General features: G+C 39.1%; 1 protein-coding gene across 2 annotated transcripts in view; it reads left to right on the forward strand.

The window, feature by feature from the left end:
* The first annotated feature begins 2,238 nt into the window (after positions 1-2,238).
* cyth1b (cytohesin 1b) overlaps positions 2,239-16,736 on the forward strand; it is a 97,781-nt gene continuing 83,283 nt past the window's right edge. For both annotated transcript variants that reach the window (XM_060939988.1, XM_060939991.1), the window contains exon 1: positions 2,239-2,384. In XM_060939988.1, coding sequence (XP_060795971.1) covers positions 2,366-2,384 — 19 coding nt within the window. In that variant the 5' untranslated portion in view covers positions 2,239-2,365. The remainder of the gene's footprint in view (positions 2,385-16,736) is intronic.

Consider the following 16,736-nt stretch of genomic DNA (forward strand, 5'->3'; position numbering starts at 1 on the left):
GACTACGGGCGAAAGGCGGGGTACACCCTGGACAAGTCGCCAGGTCATCACAGGGCTGACACATAGACACAGACAACCATTCACACTCACATTCACACCTACGGTCAATTTAGAGTCACCAGTTAACCTAACCTGCATGTCTTTGGACTGTGGGGGAAACCGGAGCACCCGGAGGAAACCCACGCGGACACGGGGAGAACATGCAAACTCCACACAGAAAGGCCCTCGCCGGACCCGGGGTTCGAACCCAGGACCTTCTTGCTGTGAGGCGACAGCGCTAACCACTACACCACCGTGCCGCCTTCAGTTAATATTTCCTATCATATTCCCAATAATATTAAGAGAAGATTGCCGTTCCTGTCATGTATATGATCATGCTAGTTTAAGTTCAAAGAAATCTTATAACTAACAGCACTTTTATCCTTAAAATGCAACATTTGCTCAGGACAAAATACTGTTGCCTTGTGCATTCTCAAATTGGCATAATAAGAAAGAAAAAACAAAGTTAACTTCTCCCTAACTCTTTCCCTTTTACCTTAAGGATCTCAATTTCTGGTTCCAAACCATGACTGTGGTTTTAAAGAGTCTTGTGTTATTTACTGTGTCAGTGAAAACACCCATAGACCTATTATGTTGAGTGTTATTGAATGTGTGACATACAAAAACAATTTTGTGTCTGTACAAATGCTTAACAAGGAAACTATGACAAAAATGCAGTCAGTTCACACACAGTACACAGTACCAGTCAAAGGTTTGGATGCACTTTCTAATTCTTTGAAGCATATATTTTTTTTAAAAAACAGCAATTTTTTTTGTTTACCACATAATGTCATATATGGTCCATATGTTATTTAATAGTTTTTATGTCTTCAGTATTGTTCTACAACGTAGCAAATAGTCAAAATACAGAAAAATCTATGAATGAGTAGGTGTGCCCAAACTTTTGACTGGTGAAATACATAGAATTTCCCTTCCTACATGGTACAACATGGGCCAAAGCAACGTGCTTACATTTAGATATTTCTAAATGTTACCTTTACAATGATAGCCCATGACATCAAGCCACAGTGTGTTTTTGCTACATTTCTATTTAAAGTATTTAACAGATGCCCTTATCCAGAATTATCCAAAAGTGCTATAGTCTCCATCAAAAACATATCCTCATGCTAGTATAAATACAGCTGTAAGTCAGGGTTTAGGAATGCTATTAAGCTGAAACCCTGTAAGAGAGAGCAGTGTGTACAGCAAGAAAAACTAATATATGGGGATTTTTTTTTATTTTTTTGGTTCATTTATAGTAATTGGAGAAGAGGTAGGTGTTCAGTCTTTTTTTGAAGACAGTGACTCAGCTGTCTGGGAAGTTCATTTAACACCTGCGTGCCAGTGCAGGGAAGAATCTTGATGTACGTGATAATTAACTACGATGATCCAGTGTGTACAATAAAAACCACCACCTTCAGTACAATGCAAATAAACAGTAAATAAATAATTTAATTAACTGGACATTTATATTGTCTTCTGTAGTTTTTTTAAACAGACCAGAAAAACACTGTTATTAAAACAAACTGCATTACCACACTCAACAGTATGAACATGCTACGAACCTATCTAAGCTTTGAGCCTGATATTTGTTCCATATTCATGCTTGGGAGTTTTCTTATTTCTCATCCAAATGCAAAAACTGCGTGAGTCTACTTTCATATAAACCAAAGTCAGGTATAGAGTGACACCTAGTGGCTGAAGCAAGAAATGAGGTTAAGGAGCAACCTTCTCTCTTTGTCTTTTGTCATCCATAAAATTTCCGGCTTTTCTTCAGCCCCAAAATGGCTCTTCTAGACCAAGTACCATCCTCTATAAAATAGTGTACGTCAAAATAGAATCTTGACCAAAATAGAATCTTCACCGCTAGAGGGCACGTTTACAGATATTTAGCTATGCATCGTGGTAGAAGTGCGCCCTCTGCTGGAGAATCTATATTATTGCTAAACCTGTACCAGGGCCGTAACAGGATGCTCTGTATTTGTGTCATCATTGTGTAATATGTCAAAATAGAGACCGTAAATCACCATTCGGCCTCGTAGAACTTCATAGGAAATATTTCAGAGGGAGATATTTGATAGATCACTTTATTAATCCCAGAGGGAGATTCACAACACTTGGCGTTTGGCAATACTTCCTACTGTAAAAGCGCACGTGCACACGCAGCGGCTGAGTGGATGTGTGCGGCCACGTGGTAGTGGGTGGGATGGAGAGAGAGAGAGAGAGGGAGAGATAGAGAAGCGGCACAGGAGCTGATGTTCACAACACAGGGGACTAAATAACCGGAGAAGTAACGATACAGTGCAGAGTGAACTAAAGCCGAAGGATGGACACCGACATTTACGGTAAATTGCGATACAGCAGTCATGACCGACACTGTGGTTTAGTTTGAAAGAGAAAGATGCACAGTCTGTACATCAGTCTACTCTACAGACAAGTGACTGAAATCACAGTTAAACCACAGTGTGACTGTTACATGCTGTTAGTGGTTTGACACTGTCTGTGTTGTTCTGTAGTTTAAAGACAACTTCTCCTTAAATATACTTTAATATAAATTTGTTGTAAAGAATGCCTGGTACATAAACAGTCAGGTTCATTAGGCTGCTCATTTAGTTTGTTTGCCAGCTGAAATATAAACACTGGGTTTATAATACACTCAAATACACAAGTACTAAACTGTACATTTCCTTGTTGTACAGGTTCCTCAGTGGACATGTTTTGTACCTTTTTAATTTCTGTCTTTCACTTGGAAACTTGGATATACTGCACTGTAGTGACTGTACATAAATTGACTTTAATTAGCTTTTTATAGCAAAGGTGCCTTTTTTTTTTTTTTTTAGAGGTACACTACATGGTAAAAGACCTACTACTACTTTTTTTTCTTTAACATCTTTTCCCACTTCTATGTGGTGTTGATGTGGATAGGGTTAAGGGCCTTGTCCAAGGGCCCAACGATGGCGGCTTAGAGGTTCTGGGACTCAACCTGTAACCCAGAGCTTTCTGTTGATGTACAGCTTCCTGTAACTTCACTGCTGCAACAAACCCAAAGAATGGCGAATATACTGTAATAGTAGAGTGCACTTTCCAAATGTTTTTGATCAATGCCAACAGTGTTGTGATTTGTTACTCTCAGGAGTGCTACGGCTGTAACTATACAGTCACCAAAGTCGTCTTCTTTTATTCAATATATTTAACGTCATTGTGCTTTACGATCTCATGCTGCTCAATTCAGTAATATAATTAGAAGACAACTATCTTGATTGTGTCCTTATTCACTTCAGTAATTTGTTAGTCTTTGTTTGTGAGGTAGGGTAGGACAGAACGGTAGTTCCTACAGACATTTTACATACAACTTAATGTACAATATAGTGCAGAGAATATGAGTTGTACTTTTGTTTTTTGCTGAGTTGTTTCTTTATATGAATGTGTGTATATTTTGTGCAGTGGGCTTTACATAGAATCAGATCAGAAAAAAAGAATCAGATCAGTATTGGACCTTGATTTGTAGATATTGTTTAGTCTGACCTGTTTCTTTGTGTTATGTGGTGCTTCATGAAGCATCAGACAAGCAGAAATGGTGTAACAGGATTTCCTGTCTGAATTCTGAACTAAGATACAGCACCACTGCATGTGTGTTTGTGATAGTATAAATATTGGAAATATTGTGGAAATCTTTGATGGTTACTTGCTGAGAGTGATGGTTATATTTATTTGTTAGTTTTAACAAGACAAAATGAACAAAACATTCAGTTTTGGTATGAGCTAGATAGACAGGAAATAAGAAAAAATGCATCAACGACAGGAACTCAAAAGTACTCCACCCACTTCCAATTCTCACATGCCAGCAACACCTGACACCAACCACTGTGCAGTGTGTTTTGCATGCATATTTCACAGCTAAGATCAATGACTGCCATTATGATTATGAACATCTTATTTTACAAATTTGGCAAATGATGGAATGTTTTCCGAAAACATTTTCTAACATATACAAAGTTTTTGTATACAACAACATGATAATGCTAATAAATATTTGTTGTATTTTTTTAAAATGCATGTATTTGTAACATTCTATTGTAATGCTGTTTATTGTGACAGATATGAAATATTTGAGGTCATATTGCACACCACACACTCAAATTTATGGATGGAAAACTATAATTTGTTTACAGATATTAAAGTAGATTCAGAACACTGCAAAAAAAAATTTGAAAACTGAATGTGAGGAGAAAATTACTTAATAGTGAAGTTATCTTTCTGCATGGACAGATATTTTTACCTGACAAGACATCTCGGAATAAGTTGGTTACAATCTAGAACTAGGTTTAATAATCTGAGTTGGTGTTTTGTATTCTTTTAATAAGAAATGCTAGACCATTTCAGGTACATTCAAGATATTTTCACTCGCTAAGATGTCATGTTTTTGCAGTGAAAACGATGAATGCATTTGCCTTGTGTTTGGAGTAAGAGAATAATGAATGTTTTTTTTTTTTTTTGCTGCTGTTCTTTGGTGTACCAATCCTTGTACACTGTAACCTTGTGGCTATAGTGGTGTATTATGATGCACAGGAACCTGCAGAATGATTGCTGTTCTTATGTTGGTGTGCAATTTCATTAACGTAAAAAAACAACACTCTGTAATAATGTCTTTCGGCTGAAAAAAGCTGCTGAATGAAAACCATTATTTAGGATCCCTTTAATTTTTAGGGGTAATTATGAATATGTACACACAGGTGACTGTGATCTCTCAGCTCTGCCATGGTTGCAACTGCAGACGTGGCAATGTGTCACATCCAGGAAGAAGCAAGGCTGCACAAGCAAACCTCTGAGCCTGTCCTTATTTCACCTCATCCAACTATCTGTCAGCTCCCTTAACTCCTCCAGCCCATGCTTGTGCATTGTCCTTCTCAGTGAATTTTATTTGATTTCGAAGAGATTGGTTAGAAGATGTACTGAGACAGCTGCAGTGATTAAGTGTAGCATTTGGTGGTTTTTCTTCTCCTCTTTTGGTCTACGAAGCTAAGACATCTGCACTGTCACACAAGCTGTCTCTTTAGTTCATTCATAAGCACAAGTGATCCCAGTTTACGCTACATTTTACCAAAGTATTTTCATCAATGTGGTTGAATAGCGCAGTGGTTTATATGCATTTTCTTGATACGCACATTGTAGAAAAATTAACTGTAGATTCATTGATAAATCTTGCACTTGCTCAGAAATCTCAGTAGAGGGTGATCTACTCCAAAGTGCAGTTGAACTAAATGTGTTGAAATGCAGTGAGAAAGCACATCATAGTCATACTGTGGATGTGTTTCATATAACTTGAGCTAGCCCCAAATAATGAATTTCATAACTTCAACAAAATGAAAAAAAGACTTTGGACTTGGATAACTTGAATGACTTGCGAGGAGGAGTGTGCCAGAGTTTCAATAAAGAGAGTGAGATGGCTGGAAATACAATCCCAATGATGAGCAGAAAAACCATAGGTAGCTGGTAAGGCAATGCCAAACTGACAATGGCATATGTAATTCATATACAGGGCCTAGCAATAACCTACAGTTAAGTAGTTAGATTGACTACATTTGGTGAGGTGGTAGCTTAGGTATTTTTGAATGAAGTAGAGCAAAAATATTTAACTTTTTCAGTGATTATGTTCACCCCACATTCATCCCTACATTCACATGATTAACTAACGTTCATCCCAACGTTCACCCCAAACCCGGGAGTGTCAAAATCCACTCCGGCTGCCCTGCCAGCGAGGTTCATAGGTTCATGGATGCTCTGTGATGTAGATGAAATACATGGTTATGAGGTTGTTCAGAATGCTTCATCTTGCAAACTTTATTTAAAACGGCTGCAAAGCAAATGCACATGTTAACTGGTATCATATCTTAATAAAAATAATTTAAATAACTAAAATAATTTTAGGAAATGGTTAACAATACCATTAGGGAGACTGGGTAGACTTTGTTTTTACTTTTTTTTTGCCTTCAAAAGTGACTGCTCAGCAAAAGTAAGTGCTTTTATCATTATTTTTTTACATATCTAATATGCACCGCTCGTCTCTTAATATCTGCCATTCGAGAGCATCATTCAAGTCACATGTAAGTAAATAGCCAACACTCTTTTGCATGCTATGCCACTAGTTAGCTTGCAATTCCCTCCTATCTTCACAAAATACATTATGCACTTTACCAACTCACTTGAAACACCGATTTCCGACACCTTGGACCATGCTTTGTGTGTGTGTGTGTACTTTTTTAAATTATTATTTATGTCTCTGTATGCAAACAGGGACACATCATAAATAATGGGGAAACTGCCACTGCAATTATCAGTTTCTCTTCCATGGTAGTCTACTTGGGAACAGTTTGAACGGAACCAACATTTTCATGACTGTGTTCTCTAGAATTCTTTAGAGTGGAGCATTTCTAAATTCCAATCATAGTTTATTACCATAAAGCTGCCTTGACTTTATTCTGACGCCCCCACTGCCCAACAGTCTCACCGCAGAGAGACGCTGGCTCACATAGAAAATGAATCACTTGTATGAATGACTTGAATGACAGTATGGTGAAGTTATGTAATGCTTGTCAGTTGTTAATAAATGCTTATTTAAACATTCTTTCAACATCAGTAACTGCTTTATCCTGGTCAGGGTCATGGTGCATCTGGAGTATATCCCAAGAGCACTGTCTGACATATGAGAATACACCTTGAATGGAATGCCAGTGCATACACACACATTCACACCTAGGGACAATTTAAAATAGCCAATCCACCTACAGGCATGTTTTTGTGATGAAGGAGGAAACTGGAGAACCCAGAGGAAATCCATGTGTTAGAACATGAGAAGCTCCACACAAACAGTAACCTGATCTCAGGATTTGCACCAGGAATCTTGGAGCTGTGAGGCAGTAACATTACTCTCTGCACCACCATAACACTAAGCTTTTTTTTTTTTTTAAATGAATTTAATATACATCAATTTGCTGGAGGTATATATTGACATGGGGCGGCACGGTGGTGTAGTGGTTAGCGCTGTCACCTCACAGCAAGAAGGTCCTGGGTTCGAGCCCCATGGCCGGCGAGGGCCTTTCTGTGTGGAGTTTGCATGTTCTCCCCGTGTCCGCGTGGGTTTCCTCCGGGTGCTCCGGTTTCCCCCACAGTCCAAAGACATGCAGGTTAGGTTAACTGGTGACTCTAAATTGACCGTAGGTGTGAATGGTTGTCTGTGTCTATGTGTCAGCCCTGTGATGACCTGGCGACTTGTCCAGGGTGTACCCCGTCTTTCACCCGTAGTCAGCTGGGATAGGCTCCAGCTTGTCTGCGACCCTGTAGAAGGATAAAGCGGCTAGAGATAATGAGATGAGATGAGATATATTGACATGGCATTAGATTCAGCGAGGTCCTGTCTTGATGTGACTAGTGACGTTAGTTGTTCCCATCTCTTAACGCTTCTTAACTTTGCTATTGATATTGCTGCATATTTCAATATGAACTATACTACAGATGTAGGAAGAAATTAAAGAAACACGTGGAATTAAAGGCAGGTATTTGAGATTTGGAGCATTCATCCATGGCGAAGAGAATGGATAACAGATGGGGTATCATGGCAAATGTATCTAGTACAAGTTCAGTTTTATAAGCCTGAATTAGAAGACAAAGGACAAGCATTTGGGCCTTTATTTGTTACAGGTACATTACAGCACAGTGAAATTGTTTCTCTGCAGAGAAACAATCTGAAGCAGTGAACACACACCCAGACAGCACCTGAGGTTAGGTGCCTTGCTAAAGTGCACTTCTCTGTGGCTGTAGGGGCAGGGGAAAGGACTGTTCATTCACTCTTGCCACCCACACATTTTTTTTTTTTCCTGCTGATTCAGGGAATCTAAATGGTGACCTTTTGGTCCCAGACCTGCTTTTCTAACCTTTAACCTTTTCTCTAAAGGTCAGAGAAGCCAGAATTAAAACAAGCATGTTATGGTATTTTGATTGTGAATTTTGAATTAAATGTTAAAAAAAAAGTAAAACCCAGCACATGAATCATACCTCTGCAGTGCTAGCTATTTGTTCAAGATCCACACACCCTTACCTTTTATACCCAGCCATAGTCACAGGCATTGGGTAAAAAAACAAAAAAACGTCTGTCTCAATCAGTGGCAAAATGTGCAGGGGTAATCCAAGTACTGTTAACATTTTAGGTTAGGGCCAAAAGAATCAGACAAAAACCTCCTTCGACAAACTTGTCTTAGTACTAAGAGAGCAAAACCTCACAGCAGGTTTGAGGTGAAGCTGATTATACAGTACATGCAGAATACTAACAAGTGCTAATTAGAAACAACAGTGTAACCATGGTAACAGATGATGACCTCTGGTGGTAAAGCATGGGATTGTTGGGTCTGAGGCAGGGTCAGTGAATGCCCTTGCAATTTAAGAGCCTCTCATAATGAATACACACTGTACATAAGTGTTTGTATGTTCATTAGCAGAGTGAGAGAGAGACAGGAAGATGTGAGAGACAGAAATCCTTTGTTCTGTACAGTTCATATTTATAGGTGAAGGGTTTGCAGTGACGGAAACACTGACATTGTTGAAATGCCTTTTTATTTTGTATGATGTATGCGAGTGTAAAGGTTGTTTGGCTGCTGTTACTCTCTGCTGTGTGAATAGATGAAATGATAATGCTACATCGGATGTAAACAGCCTGCTGATATTGATGCGTCACTAAGTGTTTTATTTTTTTTTCCTCATTTTCACATCTTCAGTGCCATAGTAGCAGTGACCGTGCTAAGAATCTCTGCACATCAGAGGAGGCATGCAGATGTTAACGAAAGAATTTTAATGGTGAATGCTTGCAGTGCTATTTGCTCTTGGGAAGAGTTAACAACTGACACACTGCATTATCGAATCAGACATGCTATTGAGACATGCCATGAGTTGAAACAGCAGCTTCAGCACATAATGACTGTAGCTCAAAAATACCAGGCTGGCAACCATCAGTAGTTACAGCTTATAACAGAGGAAACAGATCTTTGGTGCCATATTCAGACTAATAGACACTGTACACACTGCTGTGTTGTAGGCGAACAACCAAGATAGCCGATTTAAATAACAGAAGTTTAGAGGGACAGAGGAAATCATAGAAACAATGTATAATTAAATTATACATGTCAGATGTTAAGTCTGCATTGTGTAGGCTGTTGTTGATGGAATGAAGACAACATTTCAAAATAAGCTCACATCCCACGTATTGTGTTTTTATTAAAGGAGACAATCCTGTTTATAGGCGATACAGTTCATAAGCTTTAGAATATACAGTACATGTAACTGACTGCTCATGAAGTGTCCAGTGTAAATTAATAAAAAATATATCCGTAGGTGAACCAATACCCTGTCAAAACGAACACAGAAGCAAACTGAAACGGCATGTAAAACCCTAATAAGCTATAACAAAATCAGAATGAATTTCTAAAAAAAAAAAAATCAATCAAATCATCAAGTGGGGGGCGTCGTGGCTCAGGTGGATAAGGCGCCATACCATAAATCCGGGGACCTGGGTTCGATTCCGGCCCAAGGTCATTTCCCGATCCCTCCCCGTCTCTGGTCTCCCACTCATTTCCTGTCTCTACACTGTCCTATCCAATAATAAAAAAGGTGAAAAAAGCCCAAAAAAAAGGAAAATAATCAAATCATCAAGTGGTACCAAATACACACATCGGCTTTTCACATATTGCAGGTGCCTGTTGTCTTCTGTTTATATAATGACCACTAAATTTGGCATCTGAGTATCACTTTCTAGTTTTCAGATAGCTTCCATCAGATTAAAAACTGAGCGCTATTAAAAAAGTTATTTTGTAGAGCACGTTGATGTGAGTTCTTATGTTTATGATTAGTTAAAAAATTTTTTAAATTGGTAACACTTAAGCTTTCCGACTTTTGCTCTCAATTACATTTTACAATGATATTACAACCTTAACACAAAAGCCTAAGCCTAAAAGTGGGAATTATAGTAATAGCTATAATTTTAACACACTCTATAGATAACTCAATCAGGCTACACAAGATAGTCTTGTTTGAACTTGACTAAACTGTGTTTCATGATGGGATCAGAACATGAATTCAGCCTGATTTTGACAAGATTTTGTTGTAGTCAATGAATGTCCAGTTTTTGGCCTGATTATGAATATAGCAGCGTTTCTCAACCTTTTTTCAGTCACAGCACCCTTCAGAAGTATGCAAATTCTCAAGGTACCCCCATATAAAATATACGCAGTCACGCTGACCATACGCTGACCCCGGCAGTGACGTTGTGACATGGGAAAGGGAGCCGTGAGACAAATTTTGATGATGCATGAGGCGGCGATGATCTGCATTAGTGTAACTATCATTTTTTGGAATTTTAATTCATTTTATTTATTTCAATGTTAGAATATATAATTTTTTGACGGCACCCCTAACAAAGCCAGACGGCACCCCAGGGTACCACGGCAACCCGGTTGAGAGAGGCTGGAATATAGGGAACAATGAATGGGCCTTGTAGTGTGACATTAAATAAAGAACAGAAATGTGGCATCTGGAACACCTCACAACACACTGACAAAGTCGAACACACCAGAATTTTTTTTTTTTTTTTGTATTTTCTCGCCTAGTTTGATAACTCCTACAGCGTGTTCCTTAATAGCCATGATTGACAGTTCCTTGACCTTCCTCCCCGATGACAAGCAAGGAAGTGAACAATGAATGGTCAAGGTCAAACTTGTAGTGTTCTCAGTCTCCTGACAAAGATACAGCAAGAATTTATGGCACTATGATTTGCCTAATCTGACATGCTGACCATCGTGAAAGACAAAAATATTGTGTGGTCGGATCCCAGCAATGTTATGTTAATATATGTTTAAACCAAGCACATATGACTTATTGATGTGTAGACGATTTAACATCTTTATACGTACAGTAAACAATGTGGTTCCTGTTCCACATTTTATTTTAATGTGAAACCATGATTCATGGAAAAAATATACTTTCTGTAGTCTGATTTAGATAAACATATTCTGGTCTTTAATATCTGGTCATTTGTATGCGCCAACAAATCCTCACCCCACGGTTTTGCTTTCTCATGAGGCATATTATGAAGAAAGCAAAACAAAATCAAATATAACACTGATGGGAATTTGCTGACTGAGGAGTTTTATTGGGCCTTTGGTTCCTCAGCAGTGATGTTGTGTTAATTTTCAAATCCTGACAGTGCATTTCTCTCTGTTTTTTAACTACTGCTGTGAAGGAAGAAGCTTTTTTGTAACTGAAATTTAATGTAGAATATTAATGTATATGGTAGTTTTTTAGGAACATAACTGAACACTAATACATTATTAGAAATGAATGACATGTTCTAAATTAATACAAATAAAGATATGAATAGAATTTTTAAATTCAATTTTATTTTTATTGGCTGGGGTCAGCTTACCAGAAAGGTTCTGTGTTCGATTCACATGACTTCAGCTTGAGACTAGAGGTGGGATCCCATGGTACACAGCAAAAACATTATGATCAAGAAGTTTTTACTTTTATGCAGGTGTGAGCAACAGATATAAAACTTGCAGGACAAAGACAGACCACATTCATTAATATGAATGTGCGGCACACCATGATGGATTTGCAGCATCCTTAATAACTGCCTGGTCAGAATTGCAGTAGTTTTAAGTTATAGTACTATTATTATTTATTTATTTATTTATTATTTTTTTTAATATGTTGCTGTTACTTCAACTTCCCGTCAGGATTATTACTCAATTTCCCCTCAAGATTATTAAAGTATTTCTGATTCTGATTATGCAGAAATAGTACATTCATGCTCATTTGTTTACCCACTAAATTTTGTTCATAGTGATAGGGTTCATATTTAATGGAAAAAGATATTGTTCAGAAATAGATCACGCCCACATCAGGTTTGAATACAGTATCTGAATACAGATACTGCTGTTTGGAGCAATAAACAGATGAAGATAGTGCCACTCTGTTATACCTCTAGTAGTTTACACAGTATACACAGGTAACTATTAATTATATTGAAATGGAAACTGTCTGTGTTGTTAATTTGGTATAATTATTAAGCCATGGCCTAGTGGTTAGAGAAGCAGCTTTGGGACCAAAAGGTCACCAATCCGATTCCCTGAACCAACAGGAATGGCTGAAGTGCCCTTGAGCAAGGCACCAAACCCCCAACTGCTCCCCAGGCTGCTCTGGGTATGTCATACATCGCTCTGGATTAGAGTGTCTGCTAAATGCCTTTAATGTAATGTAATTGCAGCTCTCAAGAATATGAATATTACTCAGTCACATTAGATGGTCATAAAAATTTGTTGCTTAATTAAAACCAGCTATAACTATAAACAGGAAAGGCTATGACGTCACTTAAATCCAGCTAGGGAGAGTGATGGCCTGTAAGAATGAGAGTGTGTGTCCATTTTCCACTTTAGGTTATTTTAGACTCCTATGGTGGTTGTTATTATTATTATTATTATTATTATTATTATTAATAATAATAATAATAATAGAAAAATATTGTTAAAAGGTTACTTACAGAGAAATAGACATAAATGATGTGATAGGTTTATAATATAGCTCTGAGATAAAAGAGAAGGAAAGGAGTGACCCAGTGCATGAGTAATAGGAGATGAAATAGGGAAAGTTTAGGAGGGATTTGGAAAGTTCTGGGTGGATTTTCCTGCACGATCTCAAATAGATCACAATCTCAGAGTTCCCTAACTATATATATTACAGGGAGTAATGTTCCAAGCTTAGACAAACAAAACAGTTACTTTCAACATTTACCACACTGACATGTTTTTAAGTGAATAAAATTGTATTAAATAGTTATTTATTTTAGGCGGCACGGTGGTTTAGTGGTTAGCGCTGTCGCCTCACAGCAAGAAGGTCCTGGGTTCGAGCCCCGGGGCCGGTGAGGGCCTTTCTGTGTGGAGTTTGCATGTTCTCCCCGTGTCCACGTGGGTTTCCTCTGGGTGCTCCGGTTTCCCCCACAGTCCAAAGACATGCAGGTTAGGTTAACTGGTGACTCTAAATTGACCGTAGGTGTGAATGGTTATCTGTGTCTATGTGTCAGCCCTGTGATGACCTGGCGACTTGTCCAGGGTGTACCCCGCCTTTCGCCCGTAGTCAGCTGGGATAGGCTCCAGCTTGCCTGCGACCCTGTAGAAGGATAAAGCGGCTAGAGATAATGAGATGGGATGAGTTATTTATTTTAAGTTAAAATAATTATTATAGTCAGCTCCAGAATTTAATCAGGCATGAAAATGGGTCAGGGGTGTGCGAGTGGTGACGTGGCCTCTGGTGTTGTTTTATTTTGTTTTGGGGGGTCCACCCTCAGAATAAATATTATAGCCTCCTTACTAAGTATACTGTATTGACATTTGCACAAGGACATACAAATACAAATTCAAATACATGTACAGTGGTGCTTGAAAGTTTGTGAACCCTTTAGAATTTTCTATATTTCTGCATAAATATGACCTAAAACATCATCGGATTTTGACACAAGTCCTAAAGGTAGATAAAGAGAACCCAGTTAAACAAATGAGACAAAAATATTATACTTGGTCATTTATTTATTGAGGAAAATGATCCAATATTACATATCTGTGAGTGGCAAAAGTATGTGAACCTCTAGGATTAGCAGTTAATTTGAAGGTGAAATTAGAGTCAGGTGTTTTCAATCAATGGGATGACAATCAGGTGTGAGTGTGCACCCTGTTTTATTTAAAGAACAAGGATCTATCAAAGTCTGATCTTCACAACACATGTTTGTGGAAGTGTATCATGGCACGAACAAAGGAGATTTCTGAGGACCTCAGAAAAAGTGTTGCTGATGCTCATCAGGCTGGAAAACATTACAAAACCATCTCTAAAGAGTTTGGACTCCACCAATCCACAGACAGACAGACAGACTGTGTACAAATGGAGGAAACTCACGACCATTGTTACCCTCCCCAGGAGTGGGCGACCAACAAAGATCACTCCAAGAGCAAGGCGTGTAATAGTCGGCGAGGTCACAAAGGACCCCAGGGTAACTTCTAAGCAACTGAAGGCCTCTCTCACATTGGCTAATGTTAATGTTCATGAGTCCACCATCAGGAAAACACTGAACAACAATGGTGTGCATGGCAGGGCTGCAAGGAGAAAGCCACTGCTCTCCGAAAAGAACATTGCTGCTTGTCTACAGTTTGCTAAAGATCATGTGGACAAGCCAGAAGGCTATTGGACAAATGTTTTGTGGACGGATGAGACCAAAATAGAACTTTTTGGTTTAAATGAGAAGCGTTATGTTTGGAGAAAGGAAAACACTGCATTCCAGCATAAGAACCTTATCCCATCTGTGAAACATGGTGGTGGTAGTATCATGGTTTGGGCCTGTTTTGCTGCATCTGGGCCAGGATGGCTTGCCATCATTGATGGAACAATGAATTCTGAATTATACCAGCGAATTCTAAAGGAAAATGTCAGGACATCTGTCCATGAACTGAATCTCAAGAGAAGGTGGGCCATGCAGCAAGACAACGACCCTAAGCACACAAGTCGTTCTACCAAAGAATGGTTAAAGAAGAATAAAGTTAATGTTTTGGAATGGCCAAGTCAAAGTCCTGACCTTAATCCAATCAAAATGTTGTGGAAGGACCTGAAGTGAGTAGTTCATGTGAGGAAACCCACCAACATCCCAGAGTTGAAGCTGTTCTGTATGGAGGAATGGGCTAAAATTCCTCCAAGCCGGTGTGCAGGACTGATCAACAGTTACCGCAAACATTTAGTTGCAGTTATCGCTGCACAAGGGGGTCACACCAGATACTGAAAGCAAAGGTTCACATACTTTTGCCACTCACACATATGTAATATTGGATCATTTTCTTCAATAAATAAATGAGCAAGTATAATATTTCTGTCTCATTTGTTTAACTGGGTTCTCTTTCTCTACTTTTAGGACTTGTGTGAAAATCCGATGATGTTTTAGGTCATATTTATGCAGAAATATAGAAAATTCTAAAGGGTTCACAAACTTTCAAGCACCACTGTAGTTATAGTGAAATTATGCCCTGGAAAAAAATGCGAATAATAGAACGAAGAAAGTGGAGAACACACAAGGAATAGTGATCTTTTTTTTCCTTTTATTTGCCTGGACCACCAGTGTCTCCATGGCCCGCTTTTGCCGAGTTGCCACATGTTTCAGCCTTGCCCACTTCTCTCCTTCAGCAGTCTGTTTCTTGGCCTGCTGAGCACTGCAAGTTGCTTGAGAGCCATACTTGCTCTGCTGCTATTCCTCCTTGTTCACCCTCTGCTGGTGTTTGTATGTGGCTGCTGCAGAGTTAATGTTCTTGCACAATGTTCTGTCCACTTCCCCAAACTTCACGTCCTCCCTTCTAAAGAGCTGCATACAGTAGCTGTCTTCCCCCTGGACATCAGCGTGTACTTGACCGTCTGTATTGCATTAAATGTTTCCACACTCATGTTGCCACTCCTTTGATCGATTACATCATTCATCAGACTAAATGAGGACTCGACTCTAGGCCCATGAAAGATGGAGAGGCAACACTTAAGCAGTGCATCCAGGGAGGGGCACTTGTCTGGTTTGTCGAAGACATGACCCCACCACTCCACGATGCTCTCTCCCTCCTTGAAGCTGGGGATGGTCAGGTCAACACTGAACCGCACAAGTTCCCTCTGGATATCCTGGTCTGCTGGCAAGAGGTGCCCCAGCATACCACTCAGCCTGCCGAGATACGGAAGTACCTGCAGCTTTCAGTTCTTTTTAAATCAAGGCTGAATACTTTCTTCTTTGCTGCTGTCTTTTATTAAATCAAATTTGAGACTTTTGATTTCTTTCAGCATGGACAGCACTACAAAATGGCGTCTCCACTATACAGTGCCCTATATAGTGAGTAGCGAGCAATTTCGGACACAGGGATTGTCAAAAGACGCGCACACCCTCTTTCGAACGCTGACGTAATCAAGCCGGAAGTTTTGTTTGTTTTGATAGCAATCAGGAAAGTTTGAAAAAAGTAGGAAATTCAGTCCGATGACTCAATCCAGCTTCCAGCTTCTGGTGGTCTGGTCTGCACTCTGACTGATGTGTGCATGCTCTGGCCAGCAGGAGAAGAGGTGTGAAATGATGCTGCTTGCCCTTCGCAGCGAGATGTACTCGTTGCTATGGCGTCAATATCAAAGCAGGAGGAGGAGGCGCAAACCGGCACGAACTGTCTATGGGTGCGAAGCGACTTCCTTGCCCCCCCCCCCAATTTTTTTTCTCATCGGATCTACACGATTCACGTAGGTCACCCATTTTGGTTTCAAAACGGCGAATTTCGCCGAAAGGTGAGGGATTTTCATGTATGTAAGCTGGACAAAAAAAAACTGTGGTTAATCTCACACTGAAAATATGAGAAGTAAATTTATTGTAAGAAAATGTGGGAAAAAAAATCTTTGTGCATTGCTCATTCAGCCACTGATTGGATGAGGAGGCCTGCTGTGTAGTTGGCATTCCAATTCATCCCAAAGGTGTTCAGTGGGGTGAGGTTCTAGACAATTCTGTGATTTTATTATTATTATTATTATTTTTATTATTTATTTTAATTTTTATTTTTTTAAACAAACTTGCATGTCAGAATTCTTGGCACCCACAGACATTCATA

The sequence above is a fragment of the Neoarius graeffei genome, chromosome 14 (assembly GCF_027579695.1).
Source record: "Neoarius graeffei isolate fNeoGra1 chromosome 14, fNeoGra1.pri, whole genome shotgun sequence".
Classification (NCBI taxonomy): Eukaryota; Metazoa; Chordata; class Actinopteri; order Siluriformes; family Ariidae; genus Neoarius; species Neoarius graeffei.